Source organism: Saimiri boliviensis, chromosome 7 (genome assembly GCF_048565385.1).
Source record: "Saimiri boliviensis isolate mSaiBol1 chromosome 7, mSaiBol1.pri, whole genome shotgun sequence".
Lineage (NCBI taxonomy): Eukaryota > Metazoa > Chordata > Mammalia > Primates > Cebidae > Saimiri > Saimiri boliviensis.
Genome location: NC_133455.1, coordinates 46,867,199 through 46,888,227, shown reverse-complemented (window position 1 = coordinate 46,888,227; position 21,029 = coordinate 46,867,199). Strand labels below are relative to the sequence as shown.

Below are 21,029 nucleotides of genomic sequence, written 5' to 3'. Positions count from 1 at the left end.
CAAAGCGGAAGAAAGGATATCAGAGGTCGAAGACCAACTCAATGAAATAAAACGAGAAGACAAAATTAGAGAAAAAAGGATAAAAAGGAACGAGCAAAGTCTCCAAGAAATATGGGACTATGTGAAAAGACCTAATCTACGCTTGATAAGTGTATCTGAATGTATCAAAGAGAATGAATCCAAACTGGAAAATACTCTTCAGGATATTATTGAGGAAAATTTTCCCAACCTAGTAAGGCAGGATAATATTCAACTCCAGGTAATACAGAGAACACGACAAAGATATTTCTCAAGAAGAGCAACTCCAAGGCACATAATCGTCAGATTCACCAGGGTTGAAATGAAGGAGAAAGTACTAAGGGCAGCCAGAGAGAAAGGTCAGGTTACCCACAAAGGGAAGCCTATCAAATTTACAGCAGATCTCTCAGCAGAAACCCTACAAGCCAGAAGAGAGTGGGGACCAATATTCAACATCCTTAAAGAAAAGAACTTTCAACCAAGAATTTCACATCCAGCCAAACTAAGCTTCATAAGTGAAGGAAAAATAAAGTTTTTTGTGAACAAGCAAGCACTCAGAGATTTCATCACCACCAGGCCTGCTTTACAAGAGCTTCTGAAAGAACCACTGCACATAGAAAGGAACAAACAATATCAGCCTTTCTAAAAAATACCAAAAAGTAAAGAACATCAATATAATGAAGAATTTACATCAACTAATGGGCAAAACAGCCAGCTAATATTAAATGGCAGTATTAAACTCACATATATCATTATTAATTCTAAATTTAAATTGACTAAATCCCCCAATCCAAAGACAGACAGGCAATTTGGATAAAAAACTAAAACCCATCAGTATGCTGCATCCAGACTCATCTCACATTCAAGGATACACAAAGACTCAAAACAAAGGGATGGAGAAAGATTTACCAACCAAATGGAGAGCAAAAATAAATAAATAAAAAGCAGAAGTTACAATTTTTGCCCCTGATAATATAGTTGTTAAAGCAACAAAGATCAAAAGAAGCAAAGAAGGACATTCTATAATGATAAAAGGATCAATGCAACAACAAGAAGAGCTAAAGATCCTAAATATATACACACCCAATACAGGAATACCCAGACATACAAGACTTATAAAGAGACTTAGACTCCCACACAATAATAGTGGAAGACTTCAACATTAACGTTAGACAGATCAGTGAGACAGAAAATTAACAACGAAGTCCAGGACTTGAACTCAGATCTGGAACAAGTAAACTTAATTAACATTTATAGAACTCTCCACTTTAAATACACAAAATAGACACTCTTATCAGTACCACATCATATCAACTTAGAAGTTTAAAAGAAATATTGGTTGGCTCCTTGTTTGTTATTCTCTTCCCTCATTTTCTTTCAGGTCTCCATTATTAAGCACAATTATAGGCATACCCATATTTAGACTGCATTCTAGCCCAGTCAATAAAGCAATACCCCCATTCTCTCTCCCTCTTCCTCTTTCTCTTTCTTCCTCTTCTTTATTCTTTCTCTTATTATTCTTTTTTTCTTTCTCTCTTTAAAAAAAAGAAACGTACCAACCTAAATAATTCTTTGAGGGTCCGAGAGACATGATATTGCCTTTCATTCCTGAGCCTTTTTCATTAGAGTATATATGTATTAATATATAATTTACATCTTTTAAATTGAGGATATGACTAAATCATACTTTTTTTCAGCTTAAGAATTGGATGAAGTTGGAAGACTTAAAATGTTTGGCACTTGAGTTGGAAAAAAAAAAAGAAATGCTCCATTTCTGGGCATGGGCACTTGCAATGAAATATGGACACATAAGCTGAAGATCACCAACTTGCCCTTTACAACCACCTTTGAAAGAATGTTGACCCTTATACCTTCAATGTCAGATTTTCCCAAAAACAAAACAAAGCAAAACAAAACAAAACTGGATATTTGGCTGGGTATGGTGTTTTACGCCTGTAATCCCAGCACTTTGGGAGGCCAAGCTGGGTGGATCATCTGAGGTCAGGAGTTTGAGACTAGCCTGACCAACATGCAGAAACCCCGTCTCTGCTAAAAATATAAAATTAGCTGGGTGTGGTGGTGCATGCTTGCAATCCCAGCTACTTGGGAGACTGAGGCAAGAGAATCCCTTGATACCAGGAGATGGAGGTGGCTGTGAGCCAAGATCGTGCCATTGCACTTCAGCCTGGGCAACAAGAGCAAAACTCCATCTCAAAACAACAACAACAACAACAACAACAACAACAACAAAACAAAACTGGATACTTATTCTCTGCCTACAATTTTAACCATATGGAAACGCTGGGAGAAAATTAACTGATGTATTTTAGTTTCAACATCACTAAAATGTAGGTAAATTGTTTTTTAACTTTCTTTTATATGAATTATGATGGTTGGCCAATATCATGGGTAAAATATACTTTGAGATTTTTGTAAAGCATCAAAGAACTGCTGTATTAAAGTGAGATTATTATTATATATACTATAAATATTCTGTAGGTGTGTTTCTTCCAATATTTAGACTATTCAATTCTAATTTTTTTCAGTGTTTCATTTTTCTTTTTTACTTCATCAAGACAGGCAAAGAACAAGTGCTACACATTAAAAATATGCAAATATATCATTCACACTGCATTAACTCCTACAGGCAAAAGGACTTTAACTAAACATTGTTCCTCTTCAAAGCACATAATCAGAGCTAAATGTATCAAGAAACATCTGCTGGTCCAATGCAGCCAACTCCAATTAGCAAGATGTCTATTAGTGTGCAGGCCACTGAAGGTGAAGAGCTTGCCAAGGCCTTCTTGCCACTGGTCCAGGTAGAAATGGTCTGCTCCAAAGCCACCAAGGGTGATGCTTAGAGCCAGAGCAATAGACCCCTTGCAGCCTGCAGCCCAATTTTAGTACAGCATTTTGTAAAAAGTAGTTACCCAAGTCATGAATGTGTTTATTGTGCAGTTGACAGCATAATGCCATTGAGGACAGGACCTCATGCTGCTGGTAAAATTGAACATTCATATTCCGTTTTTGGAAGATTCCAGCAAAATCTACAAGTCATGTTGATTATAAAGTTACTTTGGGATTTTAACTCTTAACACCAGTAACAAAAGGTTTCACTGTACAGTCAAAATTGACTGGCTTCCCATAGACACAGGGGACATTTGTTGTGCAGTCCACAAAGTCTGAAGAAAATCTGCTACACAAACCTTTGTTTGAACACATGAAGTGGAATTTCAATACTTAGACAGTCCAACAAGAGGTAGCACTGTGAGAGTAAAAACAGCACATGGCACAGGCAGTGAGGACCCCACAGCTGAACTGTTGCAGCCACCCATAATTTCTTTTCATTAGGCATAATATTTTTTGTTTTCATATCATTTACAATACTATGATCTACTCTCTCTCCTCTGACTCCTTTTGCTAAATGTGCTACCTGAAGTCCAGGTCTATCCAAATTCAGGTTCCTCACCCATCCCGAGTGGTGTGCTCTAGGTTACAGATGAAACCTCAAGATGTTTTTGTTATAATTAGAGTACAGTCAACTCTCAATTATCTATGATATTGGATTACTGGGAGAGCCTGAATAAACAAATTGTTTGGAGATTTGTCACCTTTCGTGAACTCTCTCTCCCATGCTGTCCCTTGGGAGTGGTAGAAAGGGTAGGGCAAGGGAAACAGGCAGGCCAACTCCTTACGGTGACTCACGCTCCAGAGGGTAGCTTCACAGATAACTTCTGGAATGTCCTTGTGTCACTCCTCTCTTAAAGATGAAAGAACTGAAAAAACCGAGAGCCACTAGCGATAAACATTTGTTGAGTAAATGAACGAATGATAGGATTTTCTTGATGTGGTTCCCATAGAGAAGAGGTCTCATCCTTCACATCCATCACAAGTTTGAAGTGAATAAATGCACTCACTGAAGAAACACTGTGGTAGCGCAAACTCTTCACTAAGGAGTCCTTACTTGGATGAGGTACATTTCTGTCAGTGCTCGTAAATCATGGGCAATTTGCCTTGTAAATATATTCACTGCAATAAAGAAACAGACCAACAAGGAAATATTTTTAAATTAATGCTACATAAGGAATAATGCTTCTATAAATGTTGCCCAATATTTATAATATTTAAAACCACCTCTCTTTTGCTACTTTGGAAATACCTGGTATTTTCCTGTAGGAGATACACACACAAAAAATGTTAACTTCTTGTTGAAATAGATGAAAGGGTGCAAGTCTTCTAATTGTGCCACTAATTGTGAAATGACAAATGAATTTGAATTCAATCAATGTTCATTAAACATTTGTCAATTGTAGGCATTTTTCTAGTGACTGAGCATGAAGAGATCATTGAACAAAGATAAACAGGATATTGCAACTTTCTCTGGATACGTGGTGTGAGTTACAGGAAAATTCAACTACAGGCTCAAGTTCTTCCTGGGCAATGTAACACTTTCTATGTTTTTTTTTTTTTTCCTAAGAAAAAGAATTTTATAATTAAGGAAAATATTAAAATTTAGCTACAGTTGAATAGAATTCTTTTTCAGAATTAAAACAGCAAGGATTGCATTAACAGAAAAATGTGAGGAATCCACTTTTCCTTAAGGCAATTTGAAGAATTTAAAAAGTACTGTAATGAGAGTTCAAAGGTCTGAATTGCAGTAATAATTTCACTACTAACTGTAAATCTTCGATTGTCTGGGATTCTTTCTGCTCTTGTAACGTGATGGGTTTGGAGTACATAAACTCTTAACTTCCCCTCAGACCTAACTTTAAAAACTATGATAAAAGAAAGATTGAATTTCTGAGAAATACATGACAAAAATTAACTGGTCTTGGAAATATTGAATATGAGGAGTTGGTAGAGTAATGAGTCAAAGGAAATTCTGAAAAGGCTGATTTAAATAACTGATGTCTGGTTAACAGAGTTAACTGTTCAATCTCCCAAAACGCAGGCAAAATGAGGAGAAAGCAGCAGCCAGGGTGATTCACATATTTGACAATTGAGCACTGATTGCTCAGGAAAGCTATCATCAATCTTTTTTTTCTTTTTTATTTTCCTGACTTGTGTGTTCTTGTTCTAACCATCTAGAAAAATTTCCTTGGCATTATGCATAAAAACTCATTACTCACTTAGCCTGGACAAAGCATATACTCTTCAAGCCTCATTTAATTTGTATCTATGAGGAATGATGAACACTAAGCATGGGCTCTAATTATACATTTAAGATAGTGGGGTGAAGCTTAAAGTAGTGACTACCCATGAGCCTACCTAATGGTGGTGTTAGGTGCAGTAAGGTGGAGACTAAAACTTACAGAACCAGTTTCAGCTGAGCTTCCATGGTGACAGAGACTTTCACAAAATGCTGTTAAGTTTATCGGTAATGACACATCATTGCATCAGGCTTTGAATATTTAGCTCATATCACATACTTTAATTTCGTTAGATATGAGAAGCTGCTTTTCTGTGTATGTATGAAAAGTCTGAAGGATTTTCAGTTCAAAATAAGCAAATAATTTTATAGTTTTATAGTAACTTGGGAGTCCTTCATTCTCAGTCATTGCAACTCATTATTTTGTATGTGAAATAATGGCCATGTAATTTTCTTCCTAAGAATGGTATATTTACTACATGTATCTCCAACATGTTAATTGCTAAAATAATCCTTTTAAAATTATGACATTAAGATAAAGTTAGGATCTAATATCTTTCCAACTGTACATATTCAGAATGTAGCTCCTTACATGCCAAAGTTCAGTCATAAATTGCCTTCTCTTTAGCTTAACTAAAGTGAAGTAATATTAGAGGAAGATAGTTGAATGTTATTGATAACTATTCACAGATATTGAAATAATGTTATAAATGTTTCTAAAGATTGCTGGAAACTCAAAATCCATGTCTAATATGTACCTTAATTTAAATGCCATTTGATTCATTTTAAAATTGTTTTGCTTAAATTTGTATAATCTGACTACCTCCATCTTCCTCAGGCTTCTGGAGTGATCATTCATTTTCATATATGAATAAAGCCACTTGAAGCTCTCTCATGTGCTATAGGGAATCAGTGTTCTAATATTTCCTGTGATTACCAAATAGAATGGAAACTTGCCACTCCTATCTTTTTCCTCCCAATTTAATTTTTTTGTTTTGCTTTTTGTTGTTGTTGTTTTTAAGAAATCACATTTAAGGGAGACCTTTGTTAAACTGACATTTTAAATTTTGTTTGCAAACTCTTAGCAATATGCATCCATTAGATACAAACTTATTGGTGCTATTTAATATCATAGAATCATGAAGACTATCAGTGTTTTGTAGTTGTTAAAACAATGCTCAAATAATTAGTAAGTTATTTCATTGAAATACTTTAAGAAAGAATATTATGTAGAGCATTTGAAAGCTCTTTTTACAAATAGGGTAATATATAGTATTTGGTGTTGAAGCTAAACACTTCATATAAAACATTGATTTAATATATTTTTCTTTTTCTTTCTTTCCCTTTTTTTTTTTTTTTTTTTTTTTTTGAGACAGAGTCTTACTGTGTTGCCTAGGCTGGTGTGCAGTGGCATAACCTTGTCTCACTAAAACCTCTGCCTCTTGGGTTCGAGTGATTCTCCTGCCTCAGCCTCCTGAGTAGCTGGGATTACAGGCGCATGCCACCATGCCTGCAAATTTTTGTATTTTTAGTAGAGACAAGTTTTATCATGTTGGTCAGGCTGGTCTCAAACTCCTGACCTCATGATCCACCCACCTCAGGCCTCCCAAAGTGCTGAGATTACAGGTGTGAGCCTCTTGTAATTGCCTGGCCAATTCAGTATATTTTTCTAATAATAATTCTAGGTATAAGATATACTTCCAAGACCATAGAAAAAAGCTTTAAATTCCTATTAATACTTGCTTTCCACTGGGCTTATTACTGAAGAATTTTTTATCCAACTAATAAACAGGTATATTGAACATGGTATTCTGTAGAAGAAGCAAAATGGAAGGATGCAACAAAAGAAACTAGACAACAGCATTACACATCTTTGACACAAACAGCTCATTATAAACAGTAGAGCTAATTAAATGCAGATGAGATGCTTTTTTAAAAAATCATACTTTAAGTTCTGGGGCACATGTGGAGAACATGCCGGTTTGTTTCATAGGTATACCTGTGCCATGGTGGTTTGCTGCATCCATCAACCCGTTATCTACATTAGGTATAGACAAGGTGCTTTTAAAGGTTTTTTTTTTTTTTTTTGCCTAAATGACAATTACAACTTCCACATACAAACAAGAAAATTAAAAATAATACAGGACACCGTATTTATAATGATTATAGTACACATATCACTTAGCTATTAACTGGGTTTTCCCATATTATGATTTGTTTTCTGCTCAACATTTTGCTTTCTCCCAGCTTCTCTCAACTCCACCTAGTCTGATAGGTGGACGTGGAATCTTCTTCGTTCTCCAAAATATTATAAAACAATACTTTTGCTAAAAAGAATGCTAATGTGGTTTGAAGATAATGACTCAAATGAAGCTCAGGAAAGGACAAATTTAATTCACATGTATGACCTCAAAATTCATTGCTAATTTCACCCTAGGAGTCACCTGCTTACTATCACTTTCTAAGGCTCAAAACTCAATATTGCAGGGTTATTTTTCATCTTTGATCACTTTTTTTTCTACTTTACCTCCCTTTCTTAAAATTTGAATCCTCTGCTCCACCGATTTCTTAAGCATTTTTTTCAAATAAACAAAAATAATTACTTATACAGACTACCTAAGACAAAACAACATAAACCACTGAGATAATTTTTTGCACTTGTCATAGCAAATTTTCCTTTATATAGCAATTTAAATTTTTTCCTGATCGATAGATTTACATAATTAATTTTTTGTTATAATCTTTTGCATTTTTTGGAAATTGTAGTCTTGATTGTGACAGTCTTGATGTGACAGTCTTTAACTATTATAAAATGCCTGTTTAAAATAAGTTATCTATACTATACCTACAGTAATACAGTCTTTCTAAGAACAGTTTTTGTAGAATAAAATAAATACATGCTGTAGTATTTTTAGCCAACAATCACATATCTTTTTTTTTCTGTGTTATATTAGCAATTTAGGTATAAGTGTTCTCATTAAGAATTTCTAAATTATTCTATATGACTTTTAAGCATTGAGAGTTAATGATTAATTCATAAATATGTAAAATACTGGTTTTTATAACAAATATTTATGACCTTTATTTTTTTATTTTGAGAAAAACATGTGATATAACAATCTGCAATTCTCCTTGGCTATAACTTGATTCCCTAACATAATTAAGCATTACTGGGAAAATTATTATTATTATTATTTTTTTTTTTTTTGAGACGGAGTTTCACCCTTGTTACCCAGGCTGGAGTGCAATGGCGCGATCTTGGCTCACCACAACCTCCGCCTCTTCAGTTCAGGCAATTCTCCTGCCTCAGCCTCCTGAGTAGCTGGAATTACAGGCACATGCCACCATGCCCAGCTCATTTTTTTTTTGTATTTTTAGTAGAGACGGGGTTTCACCATGTTGACCAGGATGGTCTTGATCTCTTGACCTCGTGATCCACCCGCCTTGGTCACCCAAAGTGCTGGGATTACAGGCTTGAGCCACCGCGCCCGGCAAAAATTATTTTTTAATAAATAAATCTTTTTTTTTGGACAAATTGTCATTTGATACCTGAGTGATAGTTCTTATAACACATAAGTTACATCAACCTCTCTTAACTTCGAAAATTCTGTGGTCTATTCTGGGATACTTGGACATTTCTATTGCCTTTAATTGCTCAGTCTATTTTGTATAGAAAATCTTTTCAATGACCATATACAGTGCAACTTTATATTGTCTTATAGGTGTTAGGAAACTTTTGGCTATTGCTCCAAATTAAGTATAAACATGTAGTAATCCTTCAAGGAAGAACACATGCATTGCTTCTAATAATACTTACATTATGTCTGACCTTATACCTCCGTTTTCTTTCTCTTTTGATTCACATACAGACTTTTTATTTCAGTGATGTACTGTAGTAAAATAGCTTAAATACACTTTTATAATAGAGTGAAAGTTGCATAAATACTCAAATGAAATAACAGTAGAATGAGCAAATAGTTACCCTATAAATAATCCCCAAGAGCCAAGAGAGAAACTGCAGCATAACCTACTCTTCAAACTGATGGACACTGATATATTTTTTGACATAAGTATAGTGATGCACTTTTCATTATAAAATCAGGAAAATATTGGAATAATAATAGTTACTATAAGAGTCTACTCTATACAAGGTGAGATGCTGACTATTTTTCATGCTACAACCCCTGTCCTTAAAGCATTCCAAAAATTTAGGCATTATTACTATTATAATTTTCCAGTTGAGGAACTTCATGAACAGAATAGTTGAATCATTTGATTAAAATCACACAAGTAACTGGGGCTTTAATTCAAATTTGAACCAAATATGCCCAGCTTCTTAAAGATGACTTGTCTTCATTATTTTGTAGCATAAATTACATTTAATTTGAGCCAAGAAAAATGACACTTTTGGACAGTTAACTAATGTACAAGCCCTGTTAATGTCATAGTTGAGAAAAAAAGTATAAGACACATAAAAAATATCTATAGTACTTGTATGATAACAGGAGTTCCCACAATGATCTGATTACTTCTTTCATTTTCATCTTAAATTAGGCACTATTTTAAAAAGAGACAATAAGCCTTGGGCACCTGTAGTCTATGGAGCAGCCCTTTAACACATTTCTGTTTCCCAGTTATCCTCGGCTTGGGACCTACTGCTTTTTATGTTTCTTCCAAGCCAATGAGCTCTATGGATCACTTTGGGAATGCTTGGTCTCCACATTCCTTCATTTAGCTTGGTAAAATGTTTAATCATCAGGTTTGCTGTGAGCTAATAAACCACACTCTACTGCCATTTCTTTAGAATCATTTGGCTAGATATTTAAAATCACAAAAGTTGCTACTGCAGTCCAGACCACCTCAATCAAATTCACCAGGGTGAAGTTCAGGCATCTGTATTTTTAACAAGTACTCTTTGTGTGTTTGTTGTGGAAACAGGTTTGGGAATTACCTCCAAAAGACGCATGACTTGGCTTGACCTAAAAGTTAAATGTCCAACTCAGGACACTTTCTTCCTTAGTCTGTCTTACTTTTGAATGATAAATCCCAGTTAGCATTACTACCTTCATCCTTTGTGAAACTTCTATTTCTCATATTATTTGACATTTTTGTATTTTATAATTTTTTGAACAACTTCAAGAAGGGGGTGGTATGAGTGGATGCTAAAAGAGGGATATGTACTTTGATATCTGTCTTCGGGCTGTTTCCCTCAAAGGTAATTTAGAGTTTTGGTCAAAAGATCTCTTCTTGGAAAGCAGAACAATTATTATCATTCACCATGCCATGCACCTACACTTACTAGAGAAGAGTGACTTGCAAGTTTCACATGATACTAACAAACATTTCAAAATTTTAACTTCAGTTCTGAAAAGGTATAAAATGTTTCTGTGCCTTGTCTGGCATATGAAAAATGCTGCTTAGAATAATTTGCAAAACTTCAAAGATAGTATTGAAATGTAAAAACCATATCTTGATTGTGTATCTGTATAAGTACCAGTATATTTTCCCTGAGTGATAGAAACAGGAAAGAGAGAAAGTAGTGTTCATTTTAAGTAAGGCATGTAAGCAATATTTTACCTGTAATAGAAATTTAACTTCTATTTCATTACTTACAATAAGAGTTAACATTTATAGAAGAACTACAAAGCTCCAGGCACTATGCTTGCCCTTTACTTACATATCTAATTTTATTAACATTTATTGGCAAATATTAGGTTCTAATCTCCTTTGAGGACTAGAGATATAAAAATAAATATTACAAGTTACTTTTCTCTCCACCTCTGTTTCTAGAATAGCTTTTTCTGTTCTGGAAATACACATAATGTTCATTTTTTCCTGGCCATACCTTAATTAGCTAACATAACCATGACTCTTTTGTCTATCATAGCCAATAATAATAAACCTACACCCTCACCCTTACTAATCTGGAAAGAAATGAGAGATAAGCATGAACGTATCAGGAGATGCAGAGTTTTGACACTCTCCTTTTTCAGTTAGTAGGCTACTTTAATTTAACCTCTTCTTAAGGTGGCTCTACCCAGAATAAAATGAATAGAGCCATGTCCAATAAATAAACACCTAATGTTTGTTGTGCATGTACCAAATCCATTTAATACATTATTTAATAAAATTTGACCAAGCTGAAAATCTTGAAGGCTAATTTAACTTTTTAATTTTTTATTTTTAATTATTTTCTAGGTTGGAATCTAACATCCTGGAATTCAAATTGTTTATGGCCTTCAGATTTCCAGTTCTCAGTTAGTTGATTTTGACATTGCTCATTACTCTGTAGCTGTTTGATGTTCATAAAAGTCTTTAAACAGCCTCAACAAAGAAATAAGAAAGTCAGAAGGATATCATATACAGGAAACACTTTTAAAATTTTAAATTATAAAGATCCTATATTTTGAAATATATTTGTAGTGGAAAAGAAATATGTCATGCCTGAAATGATCAAGTTAATACAAAAACTAGATATTCTCTAATCTCTACCATTTTCTTTTCTGTTTGCTCATTGTTTGAATTTTTTTTTTTTTTTGAGACAGAGTTTCACTCTTGTTACCCAGGCTGGAGTGCAATGGCGCGATCTCGGCTCACCGCAACCTCCGCCTCCTGGGTTCAGGCAATTCTCCTGCCTCAGCCTCCTGAGTAGCTGGGATTACAGGCATGCGCCACCATGTCCAGCTAATTTTTTTGTATTTTTATTAGAGACGGGGTTTCACCATGTTGACCAGGATGGTCTCGATCTCTTGACCTCGTGATCCACCCACCTCGGCCTCCCAAAGTGCTGGGATTACAGGCTTGAGCCACCGCGCCCGGCCTGAATTTTTAAGTAGTAACTTGTAAGCATCATTTTCTCATCTCAGAATAATAATTAGTGTTCTAATTTATCACTAAATATCCCTATAGATATTAATTAAACAAAACTGAAGAAAAATATTCTCCCCACATGGAGTCTATTTGAACTTTTATTTCATCCTAGCAGCATGTAATACTTGCGCTGAGACAACTATTTCAGTAGCTGATAATTTGATTAGCACTTTCTGAAGCACCATACCTATAGAAGCATCTTAACAATATTCTGTAGACGTTGAAGTAAATTTGGACTTGTGAATTCCTGGCAAATAAGCATAATAGCAATCATCATTCAAGAAAAAAATCTAAATTGCCCTCCATCTTTATGTTTATGTCTCAGTCTCATAAATTATTATCAGACTTGATCTACGAAGGCCCTCCTTCGTTTTAAGCAGATCGTTCTGTTCGTTTTTACTTAATATAACGAGTTCATGTCATTTCTTCTTCTTTTAATTATATTTTTAAAAGATAAGTGGTGTTTCATTCTAACACTAGTTGAACTCCCATATGGCTTCATTATTTGCCACCAGGGACAATATTAGCCTCTAGGGAATGCTTGGAAACCTTAGGGGTGAGAGGAAGGGTTAGAGGAAGACATTTTTGCCAGTCCCAATATATAGTGATAACATTGCCATTTTGTAGGAGGCATCTTGGTGTGTTAAATGTTTTTCAATTAATGAGAGAGTCTAGCAAACCCAAAACTCTTCTGCCAAAATGCTGACAATGCCACAGCTGAGAAACTCTGCAAGTTAACCATTTTTCTTATGCAAACATTCATTTTGTAGCCTCATAAAGTTCCTGACTGGACCAACGATAAAATATACATCCTATTTTTATTTATATCATGGCCATTACAAATATTACTTGTTAAATTGTAGGTATTCTATCCTATGCAAATTAGTACAAATCTTAGATTTATTTGCATTCAAATATGTTTTAATCTTAATTTTGTTGGTCAGTTAATTCATTTTCCTAGGGTAAGGATAGTTGTTTGTTTGAAATTTCATCAGATAATTTTCTAATTTTTTCAGTTTACTTTTCTGGTATGCAAAATAATATAATAAAGAAAGTCTACATTCCTGAGAGTAACAGTAATTTGAAAATGTGGTTGAAAGTTTAAAACTAAAGCATGAATTCACTATAAAGAATTAATGTATTGTTAGTACTAATGTACTATTAGTAGTGTAGTATAATAGTACGATAAAGAATTAATGTACTATTAATCAGTGAAGTTATTGAATTCAATGCATAAAACATAGTTCTGAAGTGTGGGCTTAATCAGTGCTTAGGGAATTTCCACATTTTAACTTGGATGAAGATAATTATCAATTGAATAATCTAATGGGGGGAGAAAAACGTCACTTATGACAGTGACACAAAAGGCATGAAATTCAGAAATAACTCTTACACTATTTGTGCAAGAATAAAATAAAGTTTTAAATCCTGCTGAGGGGCATAATTGAAGATTTGAACAAAAGAAAACACATGAGGCTCTCAGACAATAAGTCTCAGTATTAAAATAGTCAGTTTTCCCTAATTGTATATATATATTTAGTGTGGTCTCAATTTAAAATACCAGCAGACTATGTTTGTAGCTGTGCAAGATGATTATAAATATCACAAAATTTAGAAAGCATGAACAGGAAAATTTTAAAAATAAACATGAGTAATAGGAATATATAAATAATTAAAGTATATCAAATCTTAAAAGGATTATAGGATTATAAATTCACCATAATTCAAATCATGTAGATATTGAGTGTGAATACACAGCCAAATCAATGGGATGGTAGAAAAAGTCCAAAAATAGATTCAAAATATGTACCAGAATTCGGTTCACAATAAAGGAGCTGTTTAAAAACAGTGGCACAATGTTATTTGGCAATTAATGTGAATGCCTTGTAATCACCTTAACAAGACTCAATTATCTCCCCACCTTTAAGTGTTGTAACAAACTTAATTTCAGACGGTTGAAAGTTTAAAACAAAAGCACAGACGCACTCTAAAGAAGTATTGGAGAAATTATTTAAAAAAGTATTCATCGTGCAGAGTGAAGGCCTTTTTAAAAATGATCATAAAACACTTCCCAAGTTACTTATCCATATGTTCAACTATATAACTTAATTTTTTGCATTAAGATAAGTTAAAAGACAAATAGCACACTCTGTGGGTGGGAAGAGTACATTAACAACTCAGTGAATAAAGATTAATTTTTATAAAGATCAATTATTATTTACTAAAATTAAAAACGCCTTGGTCAATATTTCTTCATCTGGCAATCTAGTCTTACAGAAATGCATTGATGGAATAACATTGTTTATAATAGTAAATTATTGGAAAACATCTAAAAGCCCATAAGGAGGGAATTAGTTAAATAAATTATTATGATTGATAGAGTGAATTTCCCTACTGCCATCAAACAAAGTAAGGAATCTCTATATAGGGCCACCTCCAGAATAACCACATCTCAGAATGAATTAAGAGTTATGTAAGAAAACTATCAGTTAGAGTATATATATTCTTCCACAATAAATTGGAACAAATATGTATAAAACCTTATAAAAAGTTTTGTTCAATCTTATTTGCTATATATTTATATTTGCTATATACTTATATTTTCATGAAATAACTAATCTCAAAATAAATTGTGCATTAGATTACCAATTACATAATTCACGGCCAGGCGTGGTGGCTCATGCCTGTAATCCTAGTACTTTGGAAGGTCGAGGGGGCAAATTGCCTGAGCTCAGGAGTTTGAGACTGCCTTGGGCAGCATGGTGAAACCTTGTTTCTACTAAAATACAAAAAAAAATTAGTCAGGTATGGTGGTGGGCATCTGTAGTCTCAGCTACTCGGGAGGCTGAGACTCCACAATTGCTTGAACCCAACTGGGGAGGTGGAGGTTGCAATGAGCCAAGATCCTACCACTGCATTCCAGTCTGGGAGATAAAGATTTTGTCTCAAAAAGAAAAAAAAAGAAAAAGAAAAAAAATTAGCAATAATTATGTAATTCAAACTGAAAGCAGATTTATTTTTAATATTTTTAATATAGCTAAATAAAAGACCCCCAAAAATAATATCACATGAAAGGTATAATTATTTCTTTTATAATTTTGGATGAGTTACAACATGAAGAAACAATATATACTTAATATTTGTTATATCATGTTTATTAAACCAATTAGGCAGCATGAAAAGAAATAGCCTAATATTTAAAAACTACATATCAGGATAAAATCTATTTCTTTGTCACTAAAAAATATGTTTTAAATAGAACAATATGTATACTTGTAAAATAATTATAAAATGCAGCCACAGAAATATATTTTGTCATGTACAGTAGATATTTAAATAAATATAAAAATAAAATTTTAATGAATTAGATACCTTCTACACACTAATGAGGTGTTATTTTACTTTCAAAGCAAAATGAAATACATATCTTGTTTAGAAGATTTTAAAGTTAATTTATGTGTCTCTTTTTTAAAACCCAACTCTAAAACATGTTTTTTTCTTATAAGCACATAACGCAATAAAAATTCTATAATTTAACCATTAAATCGGCTAAAAGAAACAGCATTTGGGTATTATTAAGTCAGTAATTCTGTGAATTGAGAATTTAAATTTAAATTAATGCCACATTTTAAAAAATCATAGTAGAATGAAGATTTAGCTTTCTGTCCCCAAATTTATAAGGACAATTACTGTTAATGTTTTAAGTCTGCTAAAATAAATATTTATTGATATGTAAAATGCACAAGCATCATTTACCATGTATATAAACACACACACACAAAAGCTACAAACTTCTAAAATTTAGCCATTCAATTCAAAAAGTGAGTAGGGGGAAAAGAAGTTAATAGGAAAGAGTAAGGTTAACAAGACAGACAATAAAGTAATATAATAAGAATCCATTGAAGGAGGGGAATTATTTAAGTGCATAAATATATATAGTCAGAATAAAAATGCTTCTTATAAGAAGTACCTCTAAAATATTTCTCTAATTAGAAGTACCTCTAAAGTTCAGAGATGATATTCTAACTGATTAAATGGAAGAACTATATTTCATAGAAGAGCTAGCAAATTAAAAAGACTGTGGAAAAGATAAGATTTCAAAGTATAGCAGAAAGAAAAAAAAGAGAATTCCAAGTGGAAGGATGAACAAGGATGAATCTAGGTCTTGTTACAGAAATTAAGAATAGTCAGCTTTGGTTTGTTTCTTCTAGCTGCATATAACAATTTCATAGTTAACCTGTAAGGTTACTCAAGAATTTATGCTTTAAAGTTTCTATAGATAATGATAACATTACATTTTCTATTAAATTCTATATTTATAATTCTAATTCTCACTTAATTTAATAACAAATAGTTCAGTATCCAGACAGGAGGGCATTGTATTTCAGTACTTCTATTTCTGTTAATATATTAACATATAACTGTAAATTAAGAGATTCACTATAGTAGCTGATAAATGATTAAAATTTAATGATTGTAATGATCAAAACACAAATACATTTTTATAACTAATGAGCAAATGGATATTCTAAAATGAATTTACAAAGCAATGGTACTGCTAAGACTTACAAACATTATTTACTGTAAAATGTAGACAAATTAACCCTTAAATGCATTACTGTGCTTAAATGTATAAAAGCAAAAGTTAATTCAAAGTTTCTAAGATTAAATTATGTCTCCAGGCCTACTTCTTATCAAAATCCCCTTAGAATTTAGATAATTAGTCAAATAGATGAGCATATTATTTCATTATTTTCTCACTAAAGATAAGAGTAATTCAAAGAGATTACTTCCACTGAGGGAAAATGTTACAATTGCTTTACCATTTATGATGATCTTCTGAATTTGATCCCCATCAGTGAAAAATAAATATATGTCAGTAGCTTATACTGTTGAATAATTCTATGGACTCTTAAGCAGGTGAACTTTCCTGTCACTGATGGCTATTCAATTCCATCTTTTCTTCACAAAAGAAAAAAAAAAATGTCAAATTTATTGCTCCTTATCACTGTATTTTTCCATGGAATGGAAACTTCTATTTTTCTTACCAGCTAACTTGAAATATGACCTGAAAATATCTATTTTGGTACAAGAAATCACAGTATAAATGCTCAAGAAACTGAAACAGAAAGAACATTCTATATATCTTCCCAAAGATGTATTAAAATACAGGAACGAACAAATACATTAAGAATATTTAAGGAATAATAGATTTTAAAAAATGAGTTAACAATAAAGTTGCTTTTAAAAAAGTAAATATTTTTCAAATTTCGAAAGTAACACAATTAGGAAGCTGAGTTAAAACCTGCACTGAAGTATGCATAAGAACAAAAGAGAAGAGCGGGGCGCGGTGGTTCATGCCTGTAATCCCAGCACTTTGGGAGGCTGAGGCTGGAGGATCACGAGGTCAAGAGATTGAGACCATCCTGGCTAACATGGTGAAACCCCGTCTCTACTAAAAATACAAAAAAAATTAGCTGGGCATGGTGGCACGTGCCTGTAATCCCAGCTACTCAGGAGGCTGAGGCAGGAGAATTGCCTGAACCCAGTTGCGGTGAGCCGAGATCGCGCCATTGCACTCCAGGCTGGGTAACAAGAGCGAAATTCCGTCTCAAAAAAAAAAAAAAAAAAAAAAAAAAAAAAAAAAAAAAAAAAAAAAGAATAAAAGAGAAAAAGTGAGAAGTGAGAAAGAAAGATTGGGACTCTCAACCAATGTCTATATATTAAAATTAGGTAAAGTAATATTCCTACTTATATGTGCACTGATATACAGGAAGGGTATCAGCTAAATAAAAAATAAACTGCAGCAGTATTCAGTGAACAGTACAATAAAAAATAATTATTTTATTATAATTGCATCATGTGTTTTGGCAGGAAGGAAGAAAAGGATAAAGGGAAGACAGGAGAAGGAGAAATGAAGGTAGGAAAAGACAGGAAGAAAGGCAGGCAGGAAGGCAGTTAAGAAGAAAGTTAGCAAAGAAGGAAGAAAGAAGAAAGCACATTTCCAGTTAAACACCAAGCAAAACCATAGTCTGCCATAGAAATGACTGTCAGTCAAGATAAGACCTAAATAATCACTTCTATTTCTTGGATTCTTACTAATGTGTTTGGGATTTTGCTAGTACTTTTTTAAGAACCAAGTTTTTTTTCTTAGCAAAATAAGTCTTTTGTTCATGTGATTTCCCCTCTGTAGGTTCAGAGACAAAATGCTAATAATTATAGTAGATAGAATTCTATTTATTTGCAGAGGATTCCAAATTCCACTACTGCAACTTTTGTAGACAGAACACAAACAACACTATGACTCTGATTTTCTCTGTAATGCTCACTTAGTGAATAAACCTGCACAGAACATGGGTTTGGTCAGGAGATCTGTATTGCCAGATAGCAAAAATACATGCATAGCTCTTAATAATTTTAGGGTTCTTTATAAAAATTGCTGTTTGTACGCGGCACTTGGCCCTGCCTTATCTATACTCTATACATGTCTGATTGCTTGCCAATATTTATAGATGTCCCAACAGTAGCCTGTTTCATAGGTCCCAACAGGTAGAAGGGCTCAGGAAGTGATATACATGATATGCTGTATTATCAAAGGATCAATTAAAGGAACCAGAATTTGATCTAATACAGTTATAACACAGTAGCTCCCACATACTTTACAGATTTAAAAATTTCTGTGATACAGTGTTGAAAAAATATATATTACAGCACATTTTAATTCTATTTCTTTATATGCGAATATTTGGACTGTCTAATATTGAGGATTGGTTTTTAAGTTTATGTAAATCATTTTCCATAGACACTCTGGAAGATTATGATGTGATTCCCATCAAATTATTTCTGTGTTCTATACCTACAAGCTATTTGCGCTGCATTCATAATAAATAGTTCGTGGCTTAAACTTGTAAGAATTAAAGTCCCCTTGGAAATCTCACATCAAAAACAACACATTTCTCTCCTTTTTATTAACTATTGAATACTATAATATGATTTACATTTTTTTCAGAAAGCTGTGTTTAAAATAAGGTTTCCTATTAAATTAAACAAACATTAAAACATGAATCAGGCCGGAAAGAACCCATTCGAACTACGTTGACAACAGCATCACATCTCCTACAGTTGTTTCGGAGTCCTGACTGTGGTTAGAGCTGATACCAGTGTCCGAGTCTGTGTCATTTGCGTAATTGCCAAATACCCTTTGAGTAAAGGGAGGGATCTCCCCGTTGCCGCTGGGAACCTCAGATTCCTTTGCTGTGTTTTCTTTTAACTGGCACCCATCTTTGTTGCTAATGTGAAGTGAATTGAACTCCTTGGCCAGGAGTTCATATTCTTTTGCTTTCATCTGAAGCAATGAGTCACTATATTTAATCTCTTTCTGGATGCCACTCAAATGAGAGTGAATTTTCAAACCAGCTTCCATGCTTTTCTCTAAATCACACTTGATACTTTCCAAATTAGAGCTTTCCAGTTCACTTGCAGCTGCCCCTTCTGCATCTTCATTTATATCAATGCAAACACTTTTTACCTCTTTTTCTATTTCAGCAGAGAGCTTATCAATGAGTATTCGGTAATATTTTAGTTGTTCTTCCAGCTGTCCAACTCCATCACTTTCATGTAGGTCCCCCAGGGTCTGGTTTTCTTCATACTGCAAGTCTAGATTTTGCTCGATTTCACTGAAACTGGACATTAAATATGCATCCTGAACGTAGTTTTCGCCATCATTTTCTACCCGATCAAGATGGAACTTAGCTTCACACTTTTCAATTTCCAGATCCAGCTCTTTCATTCTCTTGACTTGCTGATGAATAGTATGGTCCTGGGAAATTATCAGATGAACTAATGTCTCCATTATATCTCGATCATGAGAAACTGTGTCCTGCTTAATTTTAGCCAGTTTTCGGAAAGTTTTTCTGACGATTCTTTTTTGTTTATCTGGTGGCAATGTCTTCATGTAGTTTGCTGGGGTGAGCTCCCAGAGTTTTTCTGTGTTTTGCACTAATTTGGCCTCAGCTGTCCGCCACAAAGGAACTGGAAGAAAAGCATCTGCTTTAACCAAAACAAATTGCATATTGGGCTGCTCCTCTCCCCATGCTTTCCAAAGCTTCAGGATTCTAGTTAGTGGAGGAAGAACCCGTTCTGAGCCCCTCCACTTCTCTATAATGCAGTAATCACTGGGCTTCCCCAGAAGAAATCGTTTCTCTCCAAACGTAGCTTCGTGTTCCTCAAGCAAAGCCTGGATGACATCAGCAGATGTGGTGCGTTTAGTCAGCCCACAGACAATCTTCTCTTCTTGGCAAACCCAAACCACAATTGCCTTCTCTTCTGAGTCCATGTCTTTAGTTGGAGATCTAAAAGAAAAACAAAAGCACATTATATTTCTGTCATCACCTGTGTAAACTCTGAAAGATGGTTTAAAATTAACATCCTTTCTAGACTTTTACCCTTAATGAGAGAGGCATTTTAAAGTTGAGATTAGGAGTCAGAAGACTGACGGGGCATGGTGGCTCACGCCTATAATTCCAGCACTTTCAGAAGCCAAAGTGGGTACATCACCTGAGGTCAGGAATTTAAGACCAGCCTGGCCAACATGGTGAAACCCTGTCTCTAATAAAAACACAAAAATTAGCTGGGTGTGGTGGTAGGCACCTGTAATCCCAATTACTCAGGAGGCTGAGGAAGGAGAATTGCTTTAACCCAGGAGCTGGTGACTGCAGTGAGTGAAGATTCTGCCACTGCACTCCAGCCTGGGCAACAGAGCAAGACTCCATCTCAAAAAGAAAAAAAAAAAAAGAGCCAAAGATTTAATGCAAGAAAAAAATAAAAATCATAAAAATATGTCCTAATTGTTATTTCCTAGTGTGCTCTAGGCATAGCAAATTTTCACGTAAGACAATGGAGGCTATTTTGATTGAAGCATGGGTAGAAATTGTGAAATCATAGAGTTTAAAATAGTACAATACGGAAAAATAGTCATTCTGTAGCAACTGTT

General features: G+C 33.9%; 2 protein-coding genes across 3 annotated transcripts in view; one reads left to right on the top strand and one right to left on the bottom strand.

Annotated features, from left to right (window-relative positions):
* NTS (neurotensin) overlaps positions 1-21,029 on the top strand; it is a 102,996-nt gene that overhangs the window by 14,345 nt on the left and 67,622 nt on the right. The gene's annotated exons all lie outside the window — the stretch shown is intronic.
* RASSF9 (Ras association domain family member 9) overlaps positions 18,977-21,029 on the bottom strand; it is a 29,691-nt gene continuing 27,638 nt past the window's right edge. For both annotated transcript variants that reach the window (XM_074402464.1, XM_003927850.4), the window contains exon 2: positions 18,977-20,388. In XM_074402464.1, coding sequence (XP_074258565.1) covers positions 19,128-20,372 — 1,245 coding nt within the window. In that variant the 5' untranslated portion in view covers positions 20,373-20,388 and the 3' untranslated portion in view covers positions 18,977-19,127. The remainder of the gene's footprint in view (positions 20,389-21,029) is intronic.